This window comes from Nerophis ophidion, linkage group LG08, assembly GCF_033978795.1.
Source record: "Nerophis ophidion isolate RoL-2023_Sa linkage group LG08, RoL_Noph_v1.0, whole genome shotgun sequence".
NCBI classification, from domain to species: Eukaryota; Metazoa; Chordata; class Actinopteri; order Syngnathiformes; family Syngnathidae; genus Nerophis; species Nerophis ophidion.
In genome coordinates, this window is record NC_084618.1 from 17,283,898 (window position 1) to 17,296,443 (window position 12,546).

Below are 12,546 nucleotides of genomic sequence, written 5' to 3' on the forward strand. Positions count from 1 at the left end.
TACCATCACATATGCTGGCTTTTCAACTTTGCGCCTTGAACAATCCGGATGGTCCTTTTCCTCTTTGGTTCCGGAGGACACGACATCCACAGTTTCCAAAAACAATTTGAAATATGGACTCGTCAGACCACAGAACGGTTTTCCACTTTGCATCAGTCCATCTTAGATGAGCTCGGGCGGCATTTCTGGGTGTTGTTGATAAATGGCTTTGGCTTTGCATAGTAGAGTTTTAACTTGCACGTACAGATGTAGCGAGCAACTGTAGTTGCTGACAGGGGTTTTCTGAAGTGTTCCCGAGCCCATGTGGTGATATCCTTTACACACTGAAGTCCCTTTTGGATGCAGTACTGCCTGAGGTATCCAAGTTCACGGGCACTGCCGCTTGCGTGCAGGGAATTCTCTAGATTCTCTGAGCTTTTTGATGATATCACGCACCATAGATGGTGAAATCCCTAAATTCCTTGCAATAGCTCGTTGAGAAATGTTCTTAGATAATTTGCTGAGGCATTTGTTGACAAAGTGGTGACCCTCGCCCCGTCCGTGATTGTGAATGACTGAGCATTTTATGGAAGCTGCTTTTATACCCAATCATGGCACCCACCTGTTCCCAATCAGCCTGTTCACCTGTGGGATGTTCCAAATAAGCGTTTGATGAGCATCCCTCAACTTTCTCAGTCTTTTTTGCCACTTGTGCCAGCTTTTTCCAAGCATGTTGCAGGCGTCAAATTCCAAATGAGCTAATATTTGCAAAAAATAATGAAGTTTCTCAGTTCCAACATGAAATATCTTGTCTTTGCAGTCTATTCAATTGAATATAAGTTGAAAAGGATATGCAAATGATTGTATTTTGTTTTTATTTGCCATTTACACAACGTGACAACTTCACTGGTTTTGGGGTTTTTATAATTAAATGAAACAATTGAATTAATAATAATGATATTAATATAATAATATGATTGAAATCAAGCGTAGGATTACTAATCCTGCGTTAATATGTCAATGGGCCCCACTGTAGTGGAAAAGTTGGGCCCCGAGGTCAAAAAGGTTAAGAAATTCTAGTATAAAATGAATGTAATTATCACCATTCTGGCCTTTTTGTGACGTAAAAGGTATAGCCGAGCCTTGCATTGGCATTAATGTTAGCCGCTCTACTTCCCGTCTGCTTTTATCATGAATAATGCCGCTAATTCCACCGGTAATGACCAAAATGATGATGGAGAACTGAAAATGTCAATACTGGCGGCATTAGGAAGCATGGCGCCGATTAAGGCTAAAAGCGTAACCTTCCGCCTGACCGCCACCTCAAATAAACTGGATATGCGAGTCATTATTTTTCATGACGGCTTCCTTCCGGGTTTCCGCAACTTTTCTCGGACAAAACGTGAGATCCGGAAGCTGGACCGCGTGTCCGCTTGAGACAAAACTGTATTACACTGAAATTAACTGAAAATTATACTGTTTTTTTCCCCCTCATTTTAATCGTATAATTACAACATTATTTTTTTACAATTCACTTTATTTCAGGCTTCTCGGTGACAGAGGGGTTAGTGCGTCTGCCTCACATTACGAAGTTCCTGCAGTCCTGGGTTCAAATCCAGGCTCGGGATCTTTCTGTGTGGAGTTTGCATGTTCTCCCCGTGAATGCGTGGGTTCCCTCCGGGTACTCCGGCTTCCTCCCACTTCCAAAGACATGCACCTGGGGATAGGTTGATTGGCAACACTAAATTGGCCCTAGTGTGTGAATGTTGTCTGTCTATCTGTGTTGGCCCTGCGATGAGGTGGCGACTTGTCCAGGGTGTACCTTACCTTCCGCCTGATTGTAGCTGAGATAGGCGCCAGCGCCCCCCGCGACCCCGAAAGGGAATAAGCGGTAGAAATTGGATGGATGGATGAATGAGATATATATGGTGTATCGTAGGGGTGGCATAGCTCGGTTGGTAGAGTGGCCGTGTCAGCAACTTGAGAGTTGCAGGTTCGAAAAGAGCAAGATTGTCAGAGATATTTTAAATCAAGCCATGAGTGCACTTTTGTGCATGATGTCACTAAGATGACACTAAATTAAAGTGCACTTTTTGTACAGAACGCCACTACGATAGTTTAAAACAAATAAAGTGCACTTTTGTGCATGATGTCACACAAGATATTTCAATAAGTGTCCAATAAAAATTAGCTGCGTAGCAGAAAATCAAATAGTGTATGTCCTTCGCTATGTGGTAGGTTACTACGGACGTTATTAAAATCTGTTGTTGACTATTTTTTTCATACTGTGTTGATGTGGAAATGGTTGCTTCTGCATTTTGTGGATATGGCACCGAACGGCGATGCTGACATGCAGTTTCAAGCACTCTTAATTCTCTAGCGGGGGACTTTTCAAATGATGCTACAAATTAACAGTAGGTGCAACTTTTTGCCGCATACTTGTTCGACATATTCCCATATGGACCCCGTCTTAAGAATTAATTCTCCCTTCATTTGTTACCAGATTGGCACCTTCTTTCTCTCGTATTACCACTCGCACCACTCCGGTAGCATCAAAGCTAATGTTACCCATGCTACTACCTCTCATGCGAGGGCGTATGACGCGACAGTATGTGACGTATGTAAGAAGGTGCGCTTGTCTGTGAGAAGTGCTAGTCATATAATAATGTAAGTGCATCATTAAGCCTACATGAGCTCCATGGTGTTCAGGGATGAATAGTCTCTCCTATTGCTGTTGTACTATTTTTTCAGCTATAGTTACATGAATCATTAGTAATGTAGCAGCCTAGTTTTGAATGGCAGGGTACCTGCTATCACATGTTGACAAAAATATAACATTTGCATAATAAAAATCAACTACAGGCTTCCCAAATTCTGTGATAAATTAAGCATGATGAGTTGACTTGAAACTGTTAAATGTTGCACTTTTTATATGTAGAAGAAAAGTTGTGTAATTTTATTTAATCTAAGCAACAAGTTGAGGCAGTTTAATGTGGATTAACATGGGCAGAATTGTTATAGTGTTCCCAATGTTAAAAGGATAAAGCCATTGTTTACAGATTTGGTAAATAAATAACCAGAAAATTTATATTTTGTTGTTTTCTTTCTGTACTAAAATGAACCGAACCGTGACCTCTAAACCGAGGTACGTACCTAACCGAAATTTTTGTGTACCGTTACACCCCTAGTGTATCGTGATATGGCCTAAATATATCGGGATATTAATAAAAGGCCATATCACCCAGCCTGAGTTGAGTTTGATAAATGATGAATTATTTAGCAAGCTCACAACAGGAGACCTTTGAAACAATAAAGTGCCACAATAAATTTGACTTTGGCGGCAATTGTCTTGTGTTTGGCAGCTGAAGAAGCTCGTCTACGTGTACCTGGTGAGGTACGCCGAAGAGCAGCAGGACCTGGCTCTGCTCTCCATCAGCACATTCCAGCGAGCACTCAAGGTAAGGAACGACAGACTCCATATCGGCATCCAGCCTTGTACCTGCATCCCAAAATGTCCCATATTTGTAAGAAATTTCTCATGCCTGATAAATGAATTTATTGGAGGATTTCAGCTCTTGGCAACAACCAGCAGAGGGTGCAGTTTGTTCACTCCTAAATAGGCTTATGTAAAAAACTAAAAAGCGGAATACCTTGTTTGAAGGACCAATTTAAACTAAAACAAGTTTTTGGTAAATACTCTCACCCCTCGCCACATTAGTTTCCAAGCTAGCGGCTTCACATCAGAATCAAAACCAGAATTAGAAATTAAGCTTTTCAGCACAAAAAAAAAAAATCAGTCCAAGCCTGACCTCATTTTTAAATGTTACATCCATCCATTTCCTACCGCTTATTCCCTTACATTTTTTTTTTTTTTTAATCATCAAACAAATAACGTTTATTAAGGCACACAAAACTACCGACAATTGGTACCATTGAGTACCAATTCCCAGGTGACCTTTCAGTTCAAACGTGAACAGTACCTGTCAGGTTCAAACACTGATGACATCTGTTAAACAGACAAAGAAACAAGGAATTAAACAGAGACATAATTCAATTCAGCTCAATTGAGGAGAAATGTCTGGGCTGTACTTTTGTACAGTCTCCCACCACGCTCTGACGAAAGATTGTACGCCTCCTCTTTTATTTGGACTTTCCCTGATTACATGGCAACAGCTGTTTCTAAAGGAAGGAGGGTCGTAAACTGCCGCTGCTTTTGGTCACAAAACAGTTCAAAGAAAAGGTCCGTGGAGGGGGTCAGGTCCTGCTTCCTCTCCGCTTTGTAGATCTCGGCTCAAGACAAAATCTTCCTGTGGATTTCAATACATCAAAGAAACTGACCCCTTCATGTCGCTTCCCATCCTACACAGTGGAGTTTTACAAGACTTTTGCTTGGTAAGATCAAAGACAGCTTTTGTCTGCTCGCCAGGAACTCATTAAAACATAACGTTTTGTGATAACTTAGATACAATTATTCTGACAGTCCCTAAATACCACAGCCAGGACCGAAACCAAATAACAGGGATAAACGAGGGTTAACTGTATTGTGATACAATCAAAACAGAATAGTTAGAAGTGGACGGAGTGAAGAGTGTTAGCGTTACGTTAGGTCAGGGGTCGACAACCAAAAACGTTGAAAGAGCCATGTTGGACCAAAAATACAAAAAAAAAAATCTGTCTGGAGCTGCAAAAAATGAAAAGCCATGTATAAAAGTCTTATAATGAAGGCAACACATGGCTTAAGTGTCTATATTAGCTACCGTATTTCCTTGAATTGCCGCCGGGGCGCTAATTAATTTAAAACCTGTTCTCACTCCGGCGTTTACCAAAGGCATGCGGTAAAAGCAAGAATGCGCTTATACATTTGAGTGTGATGTAAGGATACTATCATGAAAAGCACATTTAATAAAAAAAACGTTATTATGGTCTTACCTTTACTTATAAATGAAGTCCATGCGCAGCTCCTTCTGATCAAAAGCATTGATAACTTTTTTATGGAATCTTCCTTATCTGTCTTCAGTTTTAAAAGTCTGTCTGTCGTGATGGAGATCTTCCTTTATTACCTGCTGCTTCGATTGAAAGTCCAGTTTAGAAAACTATTTTATTTTAGATATGTAATCCTCCATGTTAAAAGTGCAAGTGAGAGGAAAAAATAAACGATCGCTGCTCACTCTTGCTGCTTGTTGTCACTTCTTCTGCAAGAAGGATCACTACCGCCCTCTACCACCAGGAGGCGGGAGTCATTTAATGACTCATATTTGACACACGCAGCTACGGTATATTAATAAAACATAGCTGCTTACTGTTCCTTTTAGCATATTCAATAGCTTGGATCTTAAATCCTACGTAATAGCTCTTAATCTTTTTCCCTTTATGCAATTTCAAATTATTGAAATCAGCCTCCTCCATTTTGAAAATGATGACAGGTGAAGTGTCACTCGTGACGTGATGAGTTTGACCCGGTGGAAATTCTAGACGTGCGCTAATAAAAATAGTATTTTGCGAAACGAGTTTGACCCGGCGTTAATCCTGAGCCAGCGGTAATACTAAGCATGCGCTAATTATTTTGCGAAAGGAGTTTGACCCGGCAGTAATTCAAGGCAGGCGCATACTGTATACCCGGCGGCAATTCAAAGAACTACGGTATAATAGCCTACTATCAAAATGACTGTGTCGCAGGCTGAAGCAAATCTTCGTTGACAGAAATGTTTAAATTTAGTATTTAGGCTGATTTCTTTTAATAGATTTATTACACTCTTTGGCAGGCTAGGTAATGTTTGCTGTGGTCTGGAACAACATGGTACATTGTCAGGAATGCAGCCAATATTACATACAAATAATGTGTCATGAGACATGCAAAACTAACTTACCATATTTTTCGGATTATAAGTGGCTCCGGAGTATAAGTCACACCTGCCGAAAAGGCATATTAAAGAAGGAAAAAAAAACATATATAAATCGCACTGGAGTATAAGTCGCATTTTGGGGGGAAATTTATTTGATATAATCCAACACCAAGAATATACATTTGAAAGGCAATTTAAAATAAATAAAGAATAGTGAACAACAGGCTGAATAAGTGTACATTATATGACGCATAAATATCCAACTGAGAAGGTGCCTGGTATGTTAACGTAACATATTATGGTAAGAGTCATTCAAATAACTATAACATATAGAACATGCTATACATTTACCAAACAATCTGTCACTCCTAATCGATAAATCCCATGAAATCTTCTTCCTTGGTGTTGCTTCTAAACAACTCTGCCAACTCCAAAGGTAGCATTGATACACTGACCAAAATATGACTGATTAGCACTCCGACAAGTGGATAACATCAACAAAGCGCACCTTTTGTGCATTCAGGCACAGTATTAAACGTTTGGTGGACAAAATGAGACAAAGGAGGAGTGGAAGATTTTGCATGTAAACAAACTGTTGCGTCACACGGTGAGTTCAAGAATCGCCAAAATTAGCAGGACTAAACGATGTTGACCCAATACTGTCATGAGTGACGCATACACACACATTAAACAGTGGGCTCTATAACATTTGGGAAGGTTTGTGTCCTCAAATAAAAAACATACTAAAACAAAGAAATTATTTTTCACCCATTTTCCATTTTCAATCCTTTTTTAAAAATGTGGCACTAATGAGACGTTAGGTTCTAAGAATTCATATCTTAGTTCTCTGCCAATATAAATTGATTCATTTGTTTTTTTAAATTGTTACCTGAGAGAGAACTGAGAGATGTCCGTACTTGGCAGTGACCAGCAGAGGGTGCAACTCTTTTTGCTGCTGACAAAATAAACAGACAAGAAAAGTTTGGCACCATTTTGAAGAAAGTTATGATTATGATAAACTGGTCAAAAATGAATTTAGCGAGGTTCCCGAAGTTGGCGAGCGCCCATCGCATCGCTACGCGTCTTTCACGTAGTTCCCAAATAGTAGGTCATCCATGTGTTATTCATGTCTTCGTGGCAGGATCCGAACCAGCTCATCCGGGCCAGCGCCTTGAGGGTCCTGTCCAGCGTCCGGGTGCCCATCATTGTCCCCATCATGATGCTGGCTATCAAGGAGGCGGCAGCGGACCTGTCCCCCTACGTGAGGAAGACCTCCGCCCACGCCATCCAGAAGCTCTACAGGTACACGCCAAGCGGATCTAATTGCGCTCTGGTTTTTCACGCTGACGTCCGTGTCTTGACCCTCAGCCTGGACCCCGACCAGAAGGAGCATCTGATTGAAGTGATAGAGAAACTGCTGAAGGACAAAAGCACTGTGAGTTTTTCATATTTGGATGCCTTTTTGTTGCAGGAACATCAACTGGACCTTCTTTTTCTATATGGTGTTAAAGGCCTACTGCAATGAGATGTTTTTATTTAAACGGGGATAGCAGGTCCATTCTATGTGTCATACTTGATCATTTCGCGATATCGCCATATGTTTGCTGAAAGGATTTAGTAGTGAACATTGACGATAAAGTTCACAACTTTTGGTCGCTAATAAAAAAGCCTTGCCTGTACCGGAAGTAGCAGACGATACGCGCGTGACGTCACGGGTTGTGGAGCTCTTCACATCCGAACATTGTTTACAATCATGGCCACCAGCAGCGGGAGCGATTCGGACCGAGAAAGTGACGATTTCCCCATTAATGTGAGCGAGGATGAAAGATTCGTGGATGAGGAAAGTGAGAGTGAAGGACGAGAAAAAAGAAAAAAAAAAGACTATACAGTGGGAGCGATTCAGTTGTTATTAGACACATTTACTAGGATAATTCTGGAAAATCCCTTATCTGCTTACTGTGTTACTAGTCTTTTAGTGAGATTATATGGTTGTACCTGTACAACCTGAATGTCGGCCCCGCACCTTTCTTCAGTCGACGGGTGGTGGCGAGGTCCATCTCTGCCCTTCGCAAGGGACCCTCTTCGAAACACGATCTTTCGAAATGATCGCTGCATCATACACTATACTTTGTGTGTGTGGTCCAATCCAACCGTGTTCGCTTGACCACTCTGTTCCATAGTAAAGCTTCACCGTCATCTTTCGGGAATGTAAACGATAAAATACCGGCTGTGTTTGTGTTGCTAAAGGCGGCCGCAATACACCGCTTCCCACCTACAGCTTTCTTCTTTGACGTCTCCATTATTCATTGAACAAATTGCAAAAGATTCAGCAACACAGAGTCCAGAATACTGTGGAATTATGCGATGAAAACAGACGTCTTATAGCTGGGAACGATGCCGGAACAAAATGTCCTCTACAATGCGTGACGTCACGCGCACGTGTCAGCATACCGCGACGTTTCAGTAGGATAGTTCGGCACATGTTTTTAAATTGCAATTTAGTAAACTAAAAAGGCCGTATTGGCATGTGTTGCAATGTTAATATTTCATCATTGATGTATAAACTATCAGACTGCGTGGTCGGTAGTAGTGGCTTTCAGTAGGCCTTTAACTTTAAAACAGTGTCTGGGGTCCGGTATATACAGTACGTTAGGACAACACGCCTTAAAAAATGCAATGGAATTTAAAAAATTTTGGACAGAAAACTGAATATTGACAACATATGAAGGTCACACTCCCTCTCTATTCACATATTTTGCAATGAAGCGAAACGCAACAAAAATTCGACAAACACAGCAAAATATGAATGAGAAGGGTAAAAAAAAAAGCCCCACCTACAATTTGATATATCACTAAGCTTTAGAACTTTGTTGAAAAAATTATTTCCGAAAGCACGGATTCCAAGCATTGAAATACTTTGTATAGTTCAAGACTTGTGGTAATTTGAAAACATCATAATGGCAGCTACAGTTTCTGTATTAATTATCTAAATAAAATAATTTGGGAATGTCCGGCGAGCCAGATAGAAAAGCTTAACGGGCCGCATAGGGCCCCCGGGCCCTAAGTTGGCCAGGTCTGCTGTAACAGTATTGCCATCTAATGTCTTGGAATGGATAGAATAGAATAGAAAGTACTTTATTGATCCCTGGGGGGAATTCAGCACACCAGTTCACTCACAATAAACACTTGGGTATGTTTCACCTGTGAATAAAATTAATACGGTCTATTATACGGCATTATTCACATGTGGATGATATAAATACAGTCTATAATACAGCATTATTCACGTGTGAATAATATAAAAGTCTATTATACAGCGTTATTCACATGTGAATAATATAATTACAGTATTATACAGTATTATTCACGTGCAAATAATTTAGATAGTCTATTATACAGCATTATTCACATGTGAATGATATGAATACTATTATACAGCATTATTCACATGTGAATAATATAAATACAGTCTATTGTACAGCATTATTCACGTGTGAATAATATAAATACAGTCTATTATCACATGTGAATAATATAAATACAGTCTATTATCACATGTGAATAATATAAATACAGTCTATTATACATTATTCACGTGTGAATTATATAATTACAGTCTATTATACAGCATTATTCACGTGCAAATAATTTAAATAGCCTCTTATACATCATTATTCACTTGTGTATAGTATAAATACCGTCTATTATACAGCATTATTCACATGTGAATAATATAAATACAGTCCATCAAACTGCATTATTCACGTGTGAATAATATAAATACAGTCTATTATACAGGATTATTCAAGTGTGAATAATATAAATACAGTCTATTATCACATGTGAATAATATAAATACAGTCAATTATACAGCATTATCCACATGTGAATGATATAAATACAGTCTATTATACAGCATTATTCACATGTGAATGATATAAATACAGTCTATTATACAGCATTATTCACATGTGAATGATATAAATACAGTCTATTATACAGCACTATTCACATGTGAATAATATAAATACAGTCTATAATACATTCAAGTACAGTCAAAGTGCCACCGCATTGCAAATGAGACTTAAATGGTATATGAAAACAAAATATAACAACTGGATAGCACAATGATCATAATAAGCTAAATGTTACATGTTTTCTTGTTGTTTTTTTTAATCAAAGAATTAACTTTTATTAACACACAAAAGTACCAAGAAGTTTGGCCGCCGCAGGTGCCGTTCAGGCCACTGGAGGGCGCCCTAGTCAAGCGCTTCCTGGTCTAAGCCGCCATGTCCCACAGTTCATCCTGGCAATGCCACGCTTTGTTAACACCCACTTAAACCTGCTGGTCTTCAGATGCTCCTGGTTAAGTGTCCATTTGCGGGGGATTTCTGGCTTGGTGCTTTTTTATTTATTTATTTATTTATTTTTTATTACTGCCACCGACTTCAGTCCCTCCACCCATAAATCACTTGGACTGTCAAATTCAGCGTCAAGACGCACGATTAGAAGTCACATATTTATGGCGGCAGGCGTCATTATGTATTCATGGCATACACTTAGCATTATCCAAACAAATAAAGCAGCTTAGGCCAAACGGGAGAGGAGGCGGGCCAGGGAGCAGATGTATAGCATATTTAGCCGCAGACGCTAACGAAGACAGATGACTCCTCCCGCTTGGAGCGAACATGTGAGGCCCCGCGGCGCCATCATCGCACAGTCGCACAAGTGCTATCCTGCTGATAGGTGGTGGAAAAACCCCCTGTGAATATTTAATACTCGCCAACAAGTGCATTTTTATGACACTAGGAGATATGGTCGACTTAATATTTTATTTTTATGTCTCGCTGTATCTGTACCGTTGAATTACCAAGAGCCGAGGTTTAATTCAAATCTGGTTTGTCTTTCCAAAAGTGCCACCTAAAATAAATAGGAGTGCACAAAAAAAATATCTTCACATCTCGATTCTAAATCGATTCATAATTTTGATTAAAAAATTTATAAATATATTCATAATTTCTGATACCTGCTGTTGCGTCTGACCAGTCTTCCTCTCAGGGAATTAAAGTCACGGGTCAATCCCAAATTCTTTCGGATGACATATATGCAGAGTAAGAAGGACAATCTAGACAGACTAGGAATATTATCAAGTTTTACTAAAGCTTTAGGAGACCAGTCCTTACAAATGCGGTAATACCAGCATCCAGAAGTGGTCTGAAAATCAAACGGGAAGAGACAACTTATTGAATAGGAGGTACGGTCGACTTAATATTTTATTTTTTATGTCTCGCTGTATTTGTATCGTTGAATTACAGAGAGCCGAGGTTTAGTTCAAATCTGGTTTGTCTATCCAAAAGTGCCAGCTGAAATAAATAGGGGTGCAAAAAAAATGGATTCACATCTCGATTCTAAATTGATTCATAATTTTGATTAAAAAAATATAAATATATTCCCAATTTCTGGTACCTGCTGTTACGTCTGACCAGTCTTCCTCTCAGGGAATTAAAGTCACGGGTCAATCCCAATGACATATATGCAGAGTAAGAAGAACCATCTAGACAGACTAGGAATATTATCAAGTTTTACTAAAGCTTTAGGAGACCAGTCCTTACAAATGCGGTAATATCAGCATCCAGAAGTGGTCTGAAAGAGACATCATATTGAATACGAAAACGGCCCCCACCTTGCCCAGAAAGGAATACAGCCTCTTTGTTCTAATACTGATAAGGTAAAAAGGGAGTACATCGACTCCCACATTCAAAGTTTCGATGAAAGGCACATAAGATACAAGCGGACATAAGATACAAGCAAAAAGAGTAAACGTGAAAATATTAGCTGCTTTAAACATGACTATGATTAAAGAAAGAACTCTTAAAAATATATGCATTCTCCACACTGCTTATCTGTATTTGGGATCTGCATAAGTCCTGAAAATTTGCAAACGTACGCCTTTGTAGTCTGTGATGACACCGTACTCCAGGCCTGGTCAATTATTTTGACTCGGGGGCCACGTTTAGAGAAAAAAAAAAGTGTCTGAGGGCCGGTATATCTATTTTTATGAACACTAATACAAAACCTCACAATAATGTCTGATTGAATGTTAAAAACGTTATGATAAACCGCCTTAAAAAACATAATGGAATTTTACATTTTTCTATGAAGGATAAAACACTGAATATTGACAAAATATGAACGTCACACCACCTTTCAATCAACACATTTTACAATCAGGTCAAACACAACAAAAATGCAACAAACAGTGAAAAATGAACGCAAAGGGTACATAATAAACCCACCTACAATCTGATATATCTGATACATCACTAAGCTTTAGAATTTTGTTGTGAAAATCTCCTTCTCCCCACCCACACTGCTTGGTGCCTCGTCTGAGCTGCTGTGACTTACATTACCATAGTAACTGATTAGATGACCATAGTAACTAATTACTTTACCACAGTAACTGGTATATCGTCCATAAGCGCAGATTCCAACCATTGAAATACTTTGTATAGTTCAAGACTTGCGGTCGTTAGAAAACATCACTGCCCATCATAATGGCAGCTACACTTTCCATCTTAAAGATCTAAAAAAATGATTTGGGAATGTCCGGCTGGCCAGATTGAAAAGCTCAACGGGCCGCATGTTGCCCCCGGGCCTTAATTTGCCCATGTTTGTCTTAGTCTATAAGCTTCTTCTTTTGCCTCTATCTTCTTGTTATGGGACA

The 12,546-nt window shown here is 39.4% G+C and overlaps 1 protein-coding gene across 3 annotated transcripts in view; it reads left to right on the forward strand.

The window, feature by feature from the left end:
• The window catches only part of ap3b1a (adaptor related protein complex 3 subunit beta 1a), a 140,472-nt gene that overhangs the window by 24,796 nt on the left and 103,130 nt on the right, over nucleotides 1-12,546 (forward strand). For all 3 annotated transcript variants that reach the window (XM_061907887.1, XM_061907888.1, XM_061907886.1), the window contains exons 4-6: nucleotides 3,342-3,437; nucleotides 6,964-7,124; nucleotides 7,191-7,257. In XM_061907887.1, coding sequence (XP_061763871.1) covers nucleotides 3,342-3,437; nucleotides 6,964-7,124; nucleotides 7,191-7,257 — 324 coding nt within the window. The remainder of the gene's footprint in view (nucleotides 1-3,341; nucleotides 3,438-6,963; nucleotides 7,125-7,190; nucleotides 7,258-12,546) is intronic.